Genomic DNA, 15,906 nt, shown 5'->3' on the forward strand with positions numbered 1-15,906 from the left:
TGGGTAAAGAATTGTATAGTTACCAGAAAAGGAAAGTTATGTATAAAGCAAAGCAAAGATATTTGATGTTATTTTTATGACAACACGAAAGTCTTGAAATAAGCATTTATGCATTTTCAATTATGAAATTTAAATGATCTAAATTAGCATGGCAAAAACCCTTGGGAAAATATATGGTGGGTTCTATTATGTTTCATTAATGAGCTTGACTTTGATTCTCATAATAATCTTATTTGGCAGTTGTGTGTGTGTGTGTATGTGTATATGTTTTATTGACTTTACTTTTTAGAGTAGTTTTAGTTTCACAGCAAAACTGACTGGAAATACAGAGTTCCCATATGCCTCCTACTGCCCCCCACCCCCCCAGGGCCTCCCCTGCTGTCAACATCCCATAAAAGCAATGAATGAACCTACAATGATACATCATTATCACTCAAAGGCCATAGTTTATATTAGAGTTCACTCTTGATGGTGTACATTCTTTGGGTTTTGACAAATGTACAATTATATGTACCCACCACTGCAGTATTATAGAGTAGTTTCACTGCCCTAAAAATCTTGTGCTCCGCTAATTTATCCTACTCTCCCCCCCCTTACCCTGGCAACGCTACTTCTACTCTCTCTATATTTTTGCCTTTCCCAGAATGTCATGTATTTGGAATCATACATTATATTGCCTTTTCACATTGGGTTCTTTTCCTTAGCAAAGTGCATTTAAGTTTCGTCCATGTCTTTTCATGGCTTGATAACTCATTTCTTTTTGGCGCTGAATAATATTCCATTGTCTAGACGTACCACAGTTTATTTATCCATTCACCTGTGGAGGGACATTTTGGTTGTTTCCAAGTTTTGGCAATTTTGAATAAAGATACTATAAACACCCATGTGCAGGTTTTTGTGTCAATATAAGTTTCCAACTCCTTTGGATAAACACCAAGAAGAGCAACTGTTGGATTATACGATGAGAGTGTTTAGTTTTATAAGAAGCCACCAAAGTCTTCCGAAGGGGCTGCACCATTTTGATTCCCACCAGCTGGGAATGAGAGTTGTTGCTCCACATTCTCACCAGCATTTGGTGGTGTTAGTGTTTTGGATTTTGGACACTCTAATAGAATTGTAGTAGTATCTTGGTATATAATTTGCAATTTTGGAAGTTATTTTAATTTCATTGTTGCATAAATAAGTAAACTGAGGCTCAAGGATATTAAATAACTTGCCCATGGTTCTACAGCTACTAAGTAGCAGGTTCAAGCGTAGTGTTCTTCAGACTCCAGAACCCTAGTGCTTTTAATCCTGTTGGCTGCTTTATATAAGCTAGATAACAATAAAATTCAAGTTCACACATGGAGGGCACAGGCAGTAGTTTCCGGGCGCATTAATTACTTCTCTTAGGGCCCTCCAGAAGACCCTGAGACAAGGAAATACCAGGAAGCAGCAGGGAAATGGGGGGGCAGACAGTGAAGGATATGTTTGAATAGTTATCACTGTGGGCGACGGCACTTACTCCCAAGGGAACCTGGGGCAAGGGGGTTCAATACTACTCAAAACGTGGTGTGTGATAGGACCAGTCCTTGAACTGTTTGAGACGGGTTCAGTACAAAGAATGTATAAAAAGTAAAAGTATTTAGAAATTTTTATAACAATTTGATACTTTTATGACACCCATTTTTTAAATAATTCATTTTTGAAAGTACCAATCCATGATGGATTGAAAATACGTAAAAGACTGGTCCAACAAGAGTTTGAGAAGCACTAGTGTAGAACACAAGGCCCAAAGTGGTTCCATACAAGGAGCAAGGGGCCTAGGGTATTTATACCCCACTTCCCATCAGGTTAGTCCTTGGTTGAGAAATATTCATTGCAAAGAGCTTCTGGCTGTGTGGAATGAATCAGCGCACCTGGAGGGACATGGGGGGTCAACAAAGCATCTGCTGCAGACTTGGTCAATAAAGAATTTCACAAAGCTAAATAATTAATTCAGACACCACATCTCTATAATCATTCTGGTAAGGAGCTAAAGGCTAAATAAGCATTGGTTTGTTGCAGGCTATGTAAGAATAACACAAAGCTGGGGTGAAACTATGCACAGATAATTTGTTTCATTCAAAAGTATCCATGAAGATAACTACTACTACCAACCAAAGCATCAGTTAGTGGGCAGGGTAGCTAAATCAAAGCTGCATCATTACCTCAAATCAAACTGTAATGAAACGCTGTAGCATGTGGAAATCAGGATATGTGCATAATGAGTGTTGGTCACTTTTAAGACAATTTTATGTCATCTTGTTGGGAAACAGTATTAGACTTTCCACTGAGAAAGCCAAAGGCAAGAGCTCCTCCCCCCCACCCTTCACCCTCAGAAAGCCAGAGGACTGATATGCGACTAAAGTTCTGAAAATTAGACATTGCCAACCAGGATTCTGAATCTTGAACAAGTGGTCCATAAATGGAGGGATGATTAGAAAATATTCTCGTTACCTGGCCACTTACTGCTACTTGGTTTCTGGCCTATTCAACCCTGACCTATTCAATCTGATTCTGTAAGCTCCCAATCTCCTTCCAGTAATTTCCTTTTTTAGTTAAGGCAGCCACAGTCTGACTCTCTTACTTGAAACCAAAAGTAATCATGATATGAGGTGGTCGAGAAGAATCAGGCTTTGATTTGTACCTGCTCAGTAATTCTCCTGAAGTGAGGTCAGTCTCCTCACCAACCTTGTTCTTAGTTTCCACATTTGTAAAGTAGGATTAAGTCTCACCAGTGTGCCTTATAGAAAATTAGTCTGTAAAATGTTCCCCAAATAAAGGAATCTTCCTTTGGAGAATCCAATTGAATGTTGGCCTGTTTAAGTTTCTGGAAAATCCTCCAGTAAAGAATTTAATTTAACTTTAACCCAGCATTTTTCTCCAAACTTAATTATGGAAATCTGGTAGCCTAAAACATGAACATCTCAGACACTGGATCCAGCAGTTCATTTTTCTTTGACTTTGCACCTGATACTGGAGTTTGTCAATAATCACACATGAGGCCTTTGAGGAATCTCTGTCTTCATCCATTATAGTAGGGGTTCTTAAACCTCAGTGCATAAGAACCATCTGAGACACTTGTAATAATGCATATCTCTGGGCACCACACCAGATCCGCAAAGTCAGGATCTCCTGGAACAGAACTAAGGAATCACCCTACAGGTGATTATGTACAAGGCAGTGTACAGTCCAGAGTATGAGTAACACTAATTTATATAATATTTCAGTGAAAAGTAACTTTCAGTGGCTTATGTTCTTTATCATTGGAAGAAGCTTGAAGTCATGGTCACAATAATACATCCAACTGTCTGGGCTGTATCATCTGTAAGAGCTGTTGATGAAGCAAGCTTATAGACAGCTTGTGAACATCTGTTAAAACTTATTGAATATCTCTGATAGCAACTTCTGGTACAGATGGTCCCAATTTACAATGGTACGACTTACAATTCTTTAATTTTACAATGGTGCAAGAGCAATATGAAATCAGTAGGAACCATACATCGAATTTTGATCTTTCCTTGGCTAGCGATACGCAGTACAATACCCTCTCATGATGCTGGGCAGCAGCTAGCCATAGCTTGAAATAAGCCACGTGACCAAAAGGGTAAACAACTGATACTCTACAGTGTATTCATTGCGTTAGGTGATTTTGCCCAACTGTAGGCTACTGTAAGTGTTCCGTGCATGCTTAAAATAGGGTAGGCTAAGCTATGATGTTCAGGGGGTTAGGCATGTGAAATGCATTTTTGACATGGTATTTTCAACTTACGATGATTTATTGGGACATAACTCTAGCATAAATTGAGGAGCATCTGTAATATTAAAATGTGAATATAGTTTTAACTGTAATTATGAGGTCAGTAATTTGGACAAAATCTAGTTAAAAGGCTGGATACACATGAAAAGGAGCAATCTCCCAGATGTCTCTCTCATTCCTGCGATCTTTCTATAGCTTATTCATTCTCACCATAAACTGAGTTAGTGAGAAGTCAAGGTTAAAGAAGTAGGAAAGAAACTTAATTCATCTAATTTTATGACTTACTTAGCAACTAAAAGAATCTGATGATACGAAGGCTGGAATGAATAGCTAAAATGTTACTACTTTTACACTATCTGTGAATTTCATTTGCTCTCATTACCACAAATGATAAAAAATTAGCTGTCAGAAATTTCAAAGCACGGCAGGAGAACTTGATAAAGACAGGAATTAATCGGGAACATTTTTTCTCTGTTTGAATTCAGGTAATATGAGGAAGATAATACCACATTTCTTCACAACATGCTGTACACTTCCTTACAGGAAAAAGAACGAGTTGTGGTGACCAATGACATTTATAGGAAACACGGAAACTTTTTGTTCCTAGGCCACTAGTTACATTTACTGTAAGAAAACCCTACAGATGATTTGCAGGGCTTGAGAGAATTCACTTTTATCTTTATAGCTCAAGATGTACAGATAACTAGTTTGTAAATAACTTACAAGGATCACAGTCTCACAACTGGGATATTCTGTCTTATTTTATTTTGATAACCACAATTGTAACCTCTTTGCAACTAGGAAGTGGTGATAAAAGGCACTGTGCTTACTCTTCAACAACTCCATAAAAGTGGCATCCTGACATATTTTTGACTGGGCTTCGTAAAATAAAATGTGGAAGTCTTTCTTTACAACATAAAATGCACTTACACGCACATCCTTATAGGTATTATGGGTTGACTTTTTTTCTTTATTATAGCACTGCACTGTCTCAAGGGTGGCTGCATTTCTTTGGACTGTGAAATAATCTCGGGAAAATATACATGCTACCCCACTGAAGAATACTAATTAGGGTTTGAATATGTTCATTTTGTGTTCAGACTTCAAATCCTCAGCCCCATCCAGCCACTTCTCAGGCCACGAAGTGGTCCTTGAAGACCACGAAAATCAAAACTATAGTTGCTCAAACTTGGAACTAAGGAAAGAAAATAAATAATGAAGCTGAGCTGGATTTCATTGTACATAGAGTACATTGTCTATAGTGGAATTGTGTTTATAAGTACCAGTTTTTCAGGTTTGGATCATTCATTTGGTCTCTGAAAGAAACCTGCTTTGTAGATTCAAGGCACTTGTAATTTTCCAGCTGGGTTCCTGGTTTGCTTAGCTAATTCTGTGGGCTTCAGCGTGCACTCCACACCTGAAAAGGGGGAGTTTTCAATGTTGTGGTTTATTAATCAGGTACTTTCCATTCACTCAGTTAACAAATAGAAAACAGAAAGAAAAAAAAACAGAGAAAGCCTCCTACTTGTTTTTTTACTCCAAATACAGAGATGGAAACTATCAAGCAAGTAAGGAGGGAAACTCCCACATATTTCACCTTGACCTGGCTGGACGGATCTGATGCCTGTAAGAGGAGGCTGCTCTAAGCAAGAGGTCAGCACGCAGCTAGTGGGAAAGGAGAGGCCAGATTTTACCAGGGCAAACCACTCCTGCCCCTAGAGGCAGAAGAGAAGCATCACCCTGTGTCTGATTGGAAACAGCGCCTTGTTTTTTTTGATCCGGAGGACTGGGTTTTCTCCCTCGGCCTAGCCTGGTACTGACAGGACCCAAGGAGACGCGCGGATTCCCTGACCATTGCCCAGCAAAACACCCCTTCCCTGCAAGCACCTAAATTTCTGATCTGCAAGCAGACAGAAATGCCCTCCCATCTCCTTCCCTAGCTTCTCTCTCCTGTTTCGCAGGCCTTTGTAATTTCTTTGTTCCGTTTACTGGGAAGGTAACACTTAAGGTCAAAAGACCCATGTTATAGCAAAAGCCCAGAGCCACCACCAGACCCTAGAAAAAACAAGGGCTGTCCAGCCCAGGGTTGATGATCCGAGTGGAAGAGCCGCGAGAAATTTCGGCCAGCGGCTTCGAGTACAGCTTCTGCAGACCGGCCCAACTCTCCACGGGATGGGGAGACGCAGGACAGTCTTGGGGTGGGGCAAAGGATGAGCTCCTAACTCTGCAGGCAAAGTAGTCAGTGCGCACCCGCTGAACAGAGGGTGTTGGGGGTGGGGTGAGGCTCCGGGACTCCACTTTGCATGCGGCAGCCGCCGAGCAGTGAGTATCTCCAAACAAAGGAGTGCGCAGAGCCCGGCTGAGAGGCTGGGGCTTGCGCGCAGCTGCCACTCGTGCTGAGCGAGTCTCTACACCCGGTAGGCGAGCGCTGGGGTGCAGGAACTCCGGGAGGAGAGGGAAAGAGAACAGAGCGTGCGATTCCTGTTGCGCGGCTACGCAACAAGAATCCTTGCGAACTGTGGGAATGGCAACCATCAGAGCCAAGGGGGAGAAAAAGAGCTGGAGTGAGCAAAACAAAGAGCGAGTGTGGGCCGCGGTGACTTCATGCCTCACTAATGTCCCGCCCACGCTGCTCCGAGCTTTTGCTGTTGCTGAGAGCTGCAGCCTCCCTGCAGGCTGCCGGGGCCGGCGCTCCGTAGCGTGGGGCGGTTTCCTAGCAACTCAGCCGGAGCGCGCCCAACTATCAGCACTTCGGGAGTAGCCCCCCACGCCCCCCTCCGCACCCGGGAAGGACCACAACCCCCCCCCCCCGAAGTCGCCTCCCTCTCATCCTCGCGGGGTGCACCCCTGAGCTCGCCAGCAGCCCGGGTTCTAGACGGCCGGACGTCTGAGCTGTACACTGGGGCCAAAAGGACGAGGGCACGAAGCTCCCGCCCCGCGAGGCCGGGCTTCGGCACCCCCGCGGAACATCCCGCGCTCGCGGCGGTGCGCTCCACTCCTGTCCCAGCCGGGAGCCGAGATGCCTCGCTCTGTGTCTGCCGGCGCCGGCGGGGGCTTCTAGGGCGCTCCCGGAGCCGCGTCCCCTGGCTGCTGGCACCGCGAGCTTCCTCCGGCCAGCCCAGGACGCTGCCGCTTCGACTCTGCCCGCGGTTCAGCTCACCAGGCTGCAGAGCTTCAGCTAAGTGGAGTTGGCCTCCCTGCCCACCTGTGGAAGAAGCTCGCGCTGACTGATGCGCCGACTTTTTTCCCCTTTGGCCTCACCGGCGTCCCCTCCCACAGAAGCAGCATCACCCAGTGAATGTACATTAGGCTGGTTTTTCCCCCCAGCTTCGGGCTTTGTTTGGGTTTGATTGTGTTTGGCTCTTCGCTAAGCTGATTTATGCAGCAGAATTCCCGTCGGCTGGAGAGAAACAAAAGCTCTTTTCTTTGTCCCAGAGCGGGCTGCGGAGCCCCGCTCGCGTCGCCAACCCGAGCCATTGGCCATCGGAGGAAGTGCTTCAGGCGGAGGTTTCGGGACCAGCCGTGCGGAGCTGGGAGGGCCGCGGGGGCCCTGAGATGCCGAGCGGCGCCCAGGCCAGCGTACCTGCACCGCTCGCTCCGAGCCGCGGGGCCCGCCTGCCCGGCCTGCTGGAAACGTCTTAGCGACATTTGGTCCGTGGGCCCCAAGGTGCGCCGCGGAGGCGCGAGCGCGCATCCAGATAGCAGCCAGGCGGCAGGCGCGGTGCGGGCTGCTCTGCATTATGTGCTGCTCGGCCCTGGCTTTTTTTACTGCCGCATTTGTCTGCCTGCAAAACTGCCGGCCAGGTCCTGCCCCGTTCCTCCGGGCGGCCTGGGTGTTTGCAGTTGGTCTTGGACTGGGCCAGAGTGGTAAGTTTTTTGTGTGTTTTTTCTTCTGTTTTCCTCTCTTCCTCAAAGGTCTTGAGCTGACAGGAAGAGCATCCCGGCCAGGTAAGTGGCCCGGTGTCAGTCTCCCTCCATCTGCCCTTAGAACTTAAGAGGGGTGGTGTGTGGAAGTGTCCCCCACCGCATGTGGCCTGAGGGAGGCCAGGTGTCAAGCATTTCCGCCCTGGAGTGACAGCAATAACTAATTATAAGTGGAGACACGGTGTGTTGCTCGTGGATGCTGGAGAGGCAGTAACAGAATGGACGTTTGGAAGAGTGGGCGGTGGTATTTACAGCAGCCAGTTTAGGGGTTCTGCCCCATCCTTGCAGGCATCCTCAGAGAGGACCCCCATCTTTTTAGCATGTGGGTCTAACCACTAGCTTGCATGTGATTCAAGGCTGAGGGTAAATAGGTGCAATGGGAGTCTTCTGTTTTTGAGGCCATGAAAGCAAACGATGGCAGCTTACAAGTTTCTCCTATGGTAGTGCTCAGCCTGAATGAATTAAAAGTGCAAAAGTGTGTGGGCACTTTTGAATTATATGCAAATGTAAGGTGACACTACTGCATTGCTAGCAAACAGTAGAACATAGAGTAATAGTAATAACCATCAATTTAGGATGAGTTCTTATTGGTTTCATACATCAACCAAACACTTACTTTTGCCAATGCAATGATTATTGCCACAGTTTATTTTTTAATTTACTTTATCTGTGTTTGGCCATCCAGCCCTTAAATTCTGTTAGAACCTTTCTCTGACCTCTCTTGTTGAAGGAGAGTTATAATTGTTTTGTAGACTAAAATTTTCTCTGATGTTCTGAACTGGGTGTGCCAAGTTTCTGCCTGAAGCTAATTAAAACAGTAAAGTCATAACCTTATAAATGAAGGTTTCTAATGGAAACATCCAGCTAGCTTCACTTATTTGTTGCTTATATAGTTATCTAATATATGTTTCAAAAGGAGACTTACCCAGTTACGAAATGAGAGCAATTAGAGTAAATTTTTATCTTGTGGTTATTTTTTGGCTTATGTGTTGATTTAAAAATAAGTGAAACTTAGGGAAAGGAAAGAGTAACATTCATTATCAATTATCTCTTAAGTGGAACATGAATTTGTTACAGCAGATTTTCCACTGAGCATAATTCCATCCTGTGTTAATAACTAACAAAGTGTTTTTCTAGATTTAGTAAACACATACACATAATAGTAAAATGACCAAAACTGTGTCGACAGCATATATTATATCCCCAATATGTAGGCAAAGGGAAAAGTCCTACTTGCCTCTAGAATTTGTTAATAGTAATAATTTGTATTCATTGTGCTTGTAAAGATTAGTCAAGCTCTCCTGTAGTAGCATTGTATTTCCAGCCAGTAACTATAACTGATTTGAAGCAAATATTATGAATGAGCTCCCTTGCACCTGCAGTTGTGAAAAGGGCATCCTTATTTGAAATCAGAACAAGGCATCCTTTTCCCAGCCTCTGTCAATATACAAAGGTTTCTCATGTATACTGGTTTGCATTGCAGTTAAAAACATGCAAAAAATTTAAATTACAGCCAGCACAACTCAGAAAATTAAAGATCAGAATAAACTGTTGTACTTTTGTGATATAGCTACAAGGCTCAAATTATATGTCTTTGCAGTGCAAATTAGACGCTTAAAGCAGAAACGAAATTTAGGTATCAGTTACAAAGGAAATCTTGTTCCCTTGCTCAGTAGTTTACACCAAGGAAATGTTGAGGGCATTAAAGCCATACAAAAGAAACCATAAACTGCACAATGTAACTTTGGGTTTAATTTTTGAAGTAGAATTTATAGGTCTCAAATTACATATGGACTTTTGTTAATGAATATATCCTGAGCAAGAGGAATGTTACTAATAAAACCTGAATATTATTCTGATCTAGAAAATTTATTGGACTTTGTTATTCAATTTTCCCTGGTGGAAATTACTGACAATTGAGTAACAATAACACTAAAGAATGGTTAATGAGTAACTGGAAAACACTAAAGACTACCTAGTGGTTAATATTTGAAGAAGACTTAATGTAGCAACAGTTATTTCTACATTTGCTAGTTTTAAAAGGTTAAAAATATTTTTAAAAAATATGTTTTTATTGATTCTAGAGAAAGAGAGAGGGAGAGAGAGAGAAAAACATCAGTTCGAGAGAGAAACATCGATCAGTTGCCTCCCCTACACACCCCGACCGAACCCCCAACCTGGGAACGTGCCCTGGCCAGGAATTGAACCAGCGACCTTTTGGTGCACAGAATGACACTCAACCAACTGAGCCATGCCGGCCAGGGCTAAAAATCTTTTTTAACTAAAATTGTATACAGCAATATAAGAGTGAAAAATTTCAGAAGTTTTTAAAAGTGGAAACTATGATTGCAACTTAATTTAACCTTCTGTGTATAATCAAGTATTTAGTCTTTTAAGTAACACCACCTGGATTACTGTTGTTTTTTAACTGTAGTATTACATTACCTCAGAACATATTTTATAACATAAGTGTTCTCGGGGTTTTTATGCTTACCTAAAGTGAGAGGATATTTAAGAGAACCAACCCTTCGTTTATAAAAATCCAGTCTTCCAATTATTTGTACAATAGGCATCCAAATTAATTATATCGTAAAGCAACCGAGACACTTTCTGATTAAAAAATAAGTTTGTGCACTATATAAAACAAAGTAACTGGTAAGATTTGAAAATACCAGAAAAATTCCTGTGCCCTCAAATATTCACCTGTTACCAAATTATCTGAAATTTCACCATTGAATGGATTTCTTTGAATTAAGCATGGTATTGAAACTATGTTTCTTCTAATTTTTAACTTTATATTATGGAAATTTTGAAACACATGCAGAAGCAGAGAGAATGGTATAAGGAATCGCTATATACCCATCACCCAGCTTCAGTGAACTATCAACTCAGGGCCAACTTTTTTCATTTCTCTCCCCACCCAGTTTATCTCTTTTCCCCAACTACATTATTTTGAAGCAAATATCTCATATCATTTTCTCCAAAATATTTCAGTAAATCAAAATACTAGTGAGGAGTAACACACTCATTAATCCCAGAGCATGGATTTCTTTAGCTGAGTTTTAGGGCCACAAGGTTGTTCATTATCTCTGATGGGAACTCAACAAGCAAAGACAGTTTCAACTATTTACTTCTCAATGGTTCTTCTATGGCTCCATTAAAAATATTTTTCTTAAAAATATGCATATGTAACAGCTTTTCTGATATGCATGTATATGAAGAAGGAGAAAATAACATGGGTAAATCTACTTCCCCGGCCAAATGCTAATTGCTTTATCCCGATGGAATCACAGCAAGTGCACCTTGTTTGAGTCTGTTGGAAGGATTGTTACCCTGGTCTCCTGAATCATCAGTTTTGCTCCCCTCTGCTGGATCAGTTATAGCATATGCATATCCATACATGTGTAGGATCCTTCTGTTTCTCACGCTCGTTAATAGCCAACATTCTTCAAAAAGTTGTTATACTTGCTGTCTCCAATTCTCCACACCTGCTTTTGGAGTCCACTGCAGTCAGGCCTTGTTTATCACCTCCGCAAGTATACTACTCTGTTAAAAACACAGGGAGCTGCCTACCGCCAAGCCCCACGGCCACGTCATAGTCTTCATCCCATTATCTGTCAGTAAGTGAACACTGTTGACCACTCCCTCCTGTACCCACGTTCTCTGGGTTTAAGCTCCTTCTCCTCTGATGTCAGTTCTTCAGGTCCCAACCTCTAAATGTAAGAGTGCTAGGAAACTACTAATATTAAGTATTTATTAAAATTATCTTTCCTGATGTGACTGAGCCATATAGGTATTAACAAGAAGAGTCCAGATAGAGACAATAGCAGGCTCAAAGATCCTGGAGTGTGCCTGGAGTGCTGGAGAAAGGGAAACAGGGCCAGTGTGGCTGGAGAAGAGCAAGAGGGGTGAATAGTGAGGGACGAGGTCTGAGGGGGTTAAGGAGGGTTACATCATATTGTGCGGGGTCCATGGAGAGTTCAATATGTCCATGAACTAGTCTGGGATAAGAATTATAGCTGCATTTTCATATCTAACATAACATGCATTTGTCTTGCCAAAGACCATCCCATGGTTGAATGTTATTACTCAAGCTAAGACACCCTAATATGTTTTTCAAAAATAAACTTGTTGCTATTTTAAAAGGTACTTTTATATACTGCATTAATAAAGTACATATATTACTTTAAAAATTGTCTTTCCTGAGTTACTTTAAAAGTTTCCCAACTAAAATCAGTTTAGGAAATAAGAATAAGATCATTAAAGTAAAATTGAAATGTTAAATTATGGTGGTTTTATTGGATATATACTCTTAAGATGATTTTAAAATATGCTTTTATTTTGAGTGTTATTATTCAAAGTACTAAAAGTTCATGTTTTAAGACAGCATATGAGGTTTCAAAGAGTGGTCTTTCATGCTGAGCTGATCAGTAAGCCAACCATCATTACTCTAGTGGGTTTGGAAATGTGTTATCTCTCCCAGGTATTTTTGTTATTTTTCTATTATTTTGTTTTAATCAACAAATACTGTTATATTTGTCAGAGACAGAGTCTGTTGCCATTCCAGATCAGTATTGGTGCAGTTTGATTAGTCTAGAAAATTGCCTCCAAAAAAAATCATAGGCCCCAGGTAGTTCAATAGCTGCCAAGGCTAGTTCAAGCTCAATCCATGGAAGAGACCGAGTCTGCAGATGGAGGGATAGGATAGTAATGAAGACAGAGTATGAAGACGAGAAATACATCAGCTCTGAAGAAATGTGCCAAATATTTCTTATTAACTATGTGAGGTATGCAGTGGCTCTTCGCCAGGGAAGTTTTAATATTTTGTGTTGTTTTGGACCCAAATTCCTTTTAGAACCAAAAGAGCTGGTATTTCAAGATATGCTGGTGGGCAAATGCAGCCAGAGTTGAGATACTGTTGTTCCACGTGAACACAAAGTACCAGGGTCCTTTCCTTGAAATTGAACCACAGTTTCCCACGTACAGCATTTTTTTCTGATTTCAGTGAGGGCCATATATTTAATCCCCTAGAAGCTGTTACAGACACTGGATAGGGAAAGAAGCTTGGTCGAAAGCTTCATCCTTATGGAATGAGGTATTACCACTATGCTTCAAAGGAGCTTTCGAATATTATGAGGTCAAACGAAAAAAATAATTAAAAAAAATTCAAAATTCTACAAAATTAGGTTAACAGGAGGTACCTTAAGGAATGCCGAACTAAGGAATGTCTTTCCTAATTGCCTGCTTGAGTGGGGCTAGGAGGCCAGGCTGGCTACGCCTGGTGCTGTAAAGATATTCATTAACTGCAGTAGAGCAAAGAATGCAGGGAAGTTTTGGGGTGTGCAGGAATTGCTGTAGGACTGGCTGTTCTAGTTGGAAACAAAGAGTTCATTGTAGCAGAACTGTATTACTGGCAGAAAAATGATCTAGCGGGTTTCTTCCTTAGTACAAGGCATACCTCCCAAGGTATTGCTCTATTGTCTTTTTGTGCATTTGGCTTGGATTTTTATGATGAATTAAAGACAAGTACACCATAATTTGCAAAAGAAAACTCTCTGGAAATGATACATGAGGCTCAAGTTTCAAGAGAATTTATCTGGAAGGTAGTACATTGAAAAAGACACTCAAGAAGGGAGTCAGTTTCAGGCATTCTGAGTTTTGGTTTAAAAGGTCCTTCTGAATGAGTGTTTCAACCACAACCACATAGAACCAGAGCACTAAGGTGAGAGCCAATGTACATAATCACGGTGCCTGACCTCTGAGGTTGGTAATGGAAATGAGGACGAAATGTTATTAGCATTAGTCCTTAATTCAGAGGATGAGCATGTTTGATGCCTCCTAAGGAATCCCACCCAGGCCACATGATGCTGGAGACATCTGATGGAACTCAGAAGAGGTGGGAGAAGGGGAGGGAGTTCCTGAGCATGTACCTGTGCCCTACTGAGGGCGGCATAGAACAGCTGGAGAATAAAGCCCAAAGCTCCCTATCATGGTGCATATGGTGTTGATATACATGTCCAGGGCTCACCTTTGGCTGCTTGGAGGGCAGCATAGCATAGATGCCACAGGTCAGTGCTCTCTGAGAACAGGGTTGCAGACTAGATTATCCAGTGATAGACTTATTGTAGTAGAAATTGATTTATGGGCATTATGAAACTTCAGATATCAGGACTTTTTGGACAAATTATGCCTCCCAGAGATATTTTTTATTTTAAAGTTTAAAAAAGACTAATACTACTTTTGGCTGAATTACTTGGCAGTGCAGAAATGTTTGGTCAGTTAGAATTGTCACTGGTGTTACACACCTATTCCCTACAGGATAGACTTCTAAAATACTGCCCAGATGGCATAAGATTTTTTTCTCCTACATGGGTACTTAACAATTCCTTTGGGCTTATTTTTAAAAACAAGAAATCTCATGTATGGAACCAGGGTTTCCTTGACCCTTTGACCAAATTAGATGCTTCTAGCTCTGTGTTAAAGAACTCAAGCTCCAGAGTACTCTGCCAGAAATGGGCCTTCAAGTTCTGTAGAGCTGCCATAGTGGCAATTTGTTAGGGGTCCTGATTGACAAGCAGGGAACTAACCACCTAGAAGATCCCAAGAAATATGGAATTACACAAACTTTCGAAGCCTACCTCTCCAGTATAGTGGCATTCCTATATATGAAGAAATTTGGGTTCCCAAGAATTTTACCCATAATAGCACAAACTCACTTTTCTAGGGTTCTGAGGATGCTGTACAGTAAATGGCCCAGGATGGTCCAAATGAGTTGGTTAAACAAGGCAGGCTGCTGGATATTACCCAGATATACAGTGGCCACCTCCATTTAAGAGATCATAGGAGATACCACATGAACACTGGGAGACTGGCAGGGAATTCCAGAATCTGAGAGGATATTACCAAATGGCATATTTGGAAAGACGCTTTTCATTCATCCCCTCTCTAAGTCATTGGTGTGCAAAGGCGAAGTGTGCTGGAAAGCTGGGTATTTCGGGTTGTTCAGGAGGTAAGGCCACAGGTGAGAGCACAGAAGCCTAGGAACAGAGTTTGGATTCTGGTTGTCATTTGTTTGGAAATAGAGCAGAGCCCTCCAGGCCAGGAGGAGTGGATAAACTGGCCTATCTCTGCAAACTCAATGGATCTGTAACGTAGGTCTGACAGGGTAGAGAGGCTTTCTATAGCCTGTCATGGTGAGGGAGTACTCCTTTTTACCTATTCAAATATAATCATACTTAATTGTATGTGTGTGTGTGTGTGTGTGTATATATATATATATATATATATATATATATATATATTTTTTTTTTTTTTTAAAAAGGCAGCTTGGGAGCATTTAGTAGAAGTGTAGGAGTTGAACCTAAAAAGGGTAATTGCGTGTTGGAAGACAAAAGAGATCTGACGTACAAGGGGAAGCTGAGTAGAAAACGGGCTCAGATATCAAAGATTAGACCTGGGGCGGTGGATGCTGGGAGATGATTTCATTTCTCTGAGTGGATTGCTGCTGTTTTGCCATATTTTACTGATCCAGCTAAATGGGCTGACTCTCAATAGCAACCTAACAACACTGTGTGACTTCTGACAGCATATATTTAGGAGCCAGACAGAATAGAGAGGCAATCATGTATAAAAGGACCTGGCAAATTCCTTAAATTTTCACTGACCCTCCCTGTCTCCCCTTGAGGTGACAGCCTTCTGCCATCTGCTGCCATAGCACCCTGCCTATTCCTTTTTGTAGCACATTTGTTAAGGTTCTGTTATATGTCAATTTTTGATGTCATTCTATAAGCTTCACAAGACTGGTACCCTATTTTTAATCCCCTACATAATGTCATGGTTATAGCAGGTATTAAATAACTACCAAATAATTCATGGATGGATGAATGCCATCTAAATCAATACAACTTCCAAATTCCTTAAGAAGTGGAATTTTCTGCTTTCTATTCCCAGATGACAATGTCCTTTCCTCTTTTAACCAAATATTTGCCCACTCTTCCTTGTAATCAAGGAATCTTGTAATGAGACTAACAGAGCTGCCCATGAGAATGAGTTACAGTAAAACCCTGGTTACCGATAGTGCATATGAAAGGTATTATTTTAGTTAGTTAAATCCATGATCATTCATATTTTCACTCTTTCTTCTGAAAATCTTTTAAAGACGTATTTGTAAAATTTCCTGTCATGGTATGTACATCATTCAG

The 15,906-nt window shown here is 41.7% G+C and overlaps 1 protein-coding gene across 1 annotated transcript in view; it reads left to right on the plus strand.

Annotated features, from left to right (window-relative positions):
* The first annotated feature begins 7,446 nt into the window (after window positions 1-7,446).
* ITGB8 (integrin subunit beta 8) overlaps window positions 7,447-15,906 on the plus strand; it is a 75,253-nt gene continuing 66,793 nt past the window's right edge. The window contains exon 1 of the mRNA XM_016217026.2: window positions 7,447-7,648. Within this exon, the coding sequence (XP_016072512.2) occupies window positions 7,522-7,648 (127 nt within the window). The 5' untranslated portion in view covers window positions 7,447-7,521. The remainder of the gene's footprint in view (window positions 7,649-15,906) is intronic.

The sequence above is a fragment of the Miniopterus natalensis genome, chromosome 10, assembly GCF_054644295.1.
Source record: "Miniopterus natalensis isolate mMinNat1 chromosome 10, mMinNat1.hap1, whole genome shotgun sequence".
NCBI lineage: Eukaryota > Metazoa > Chordata > Mammalia > Chiroptera > Miniopteridae > Miniopterus > Miniopterus natalensis.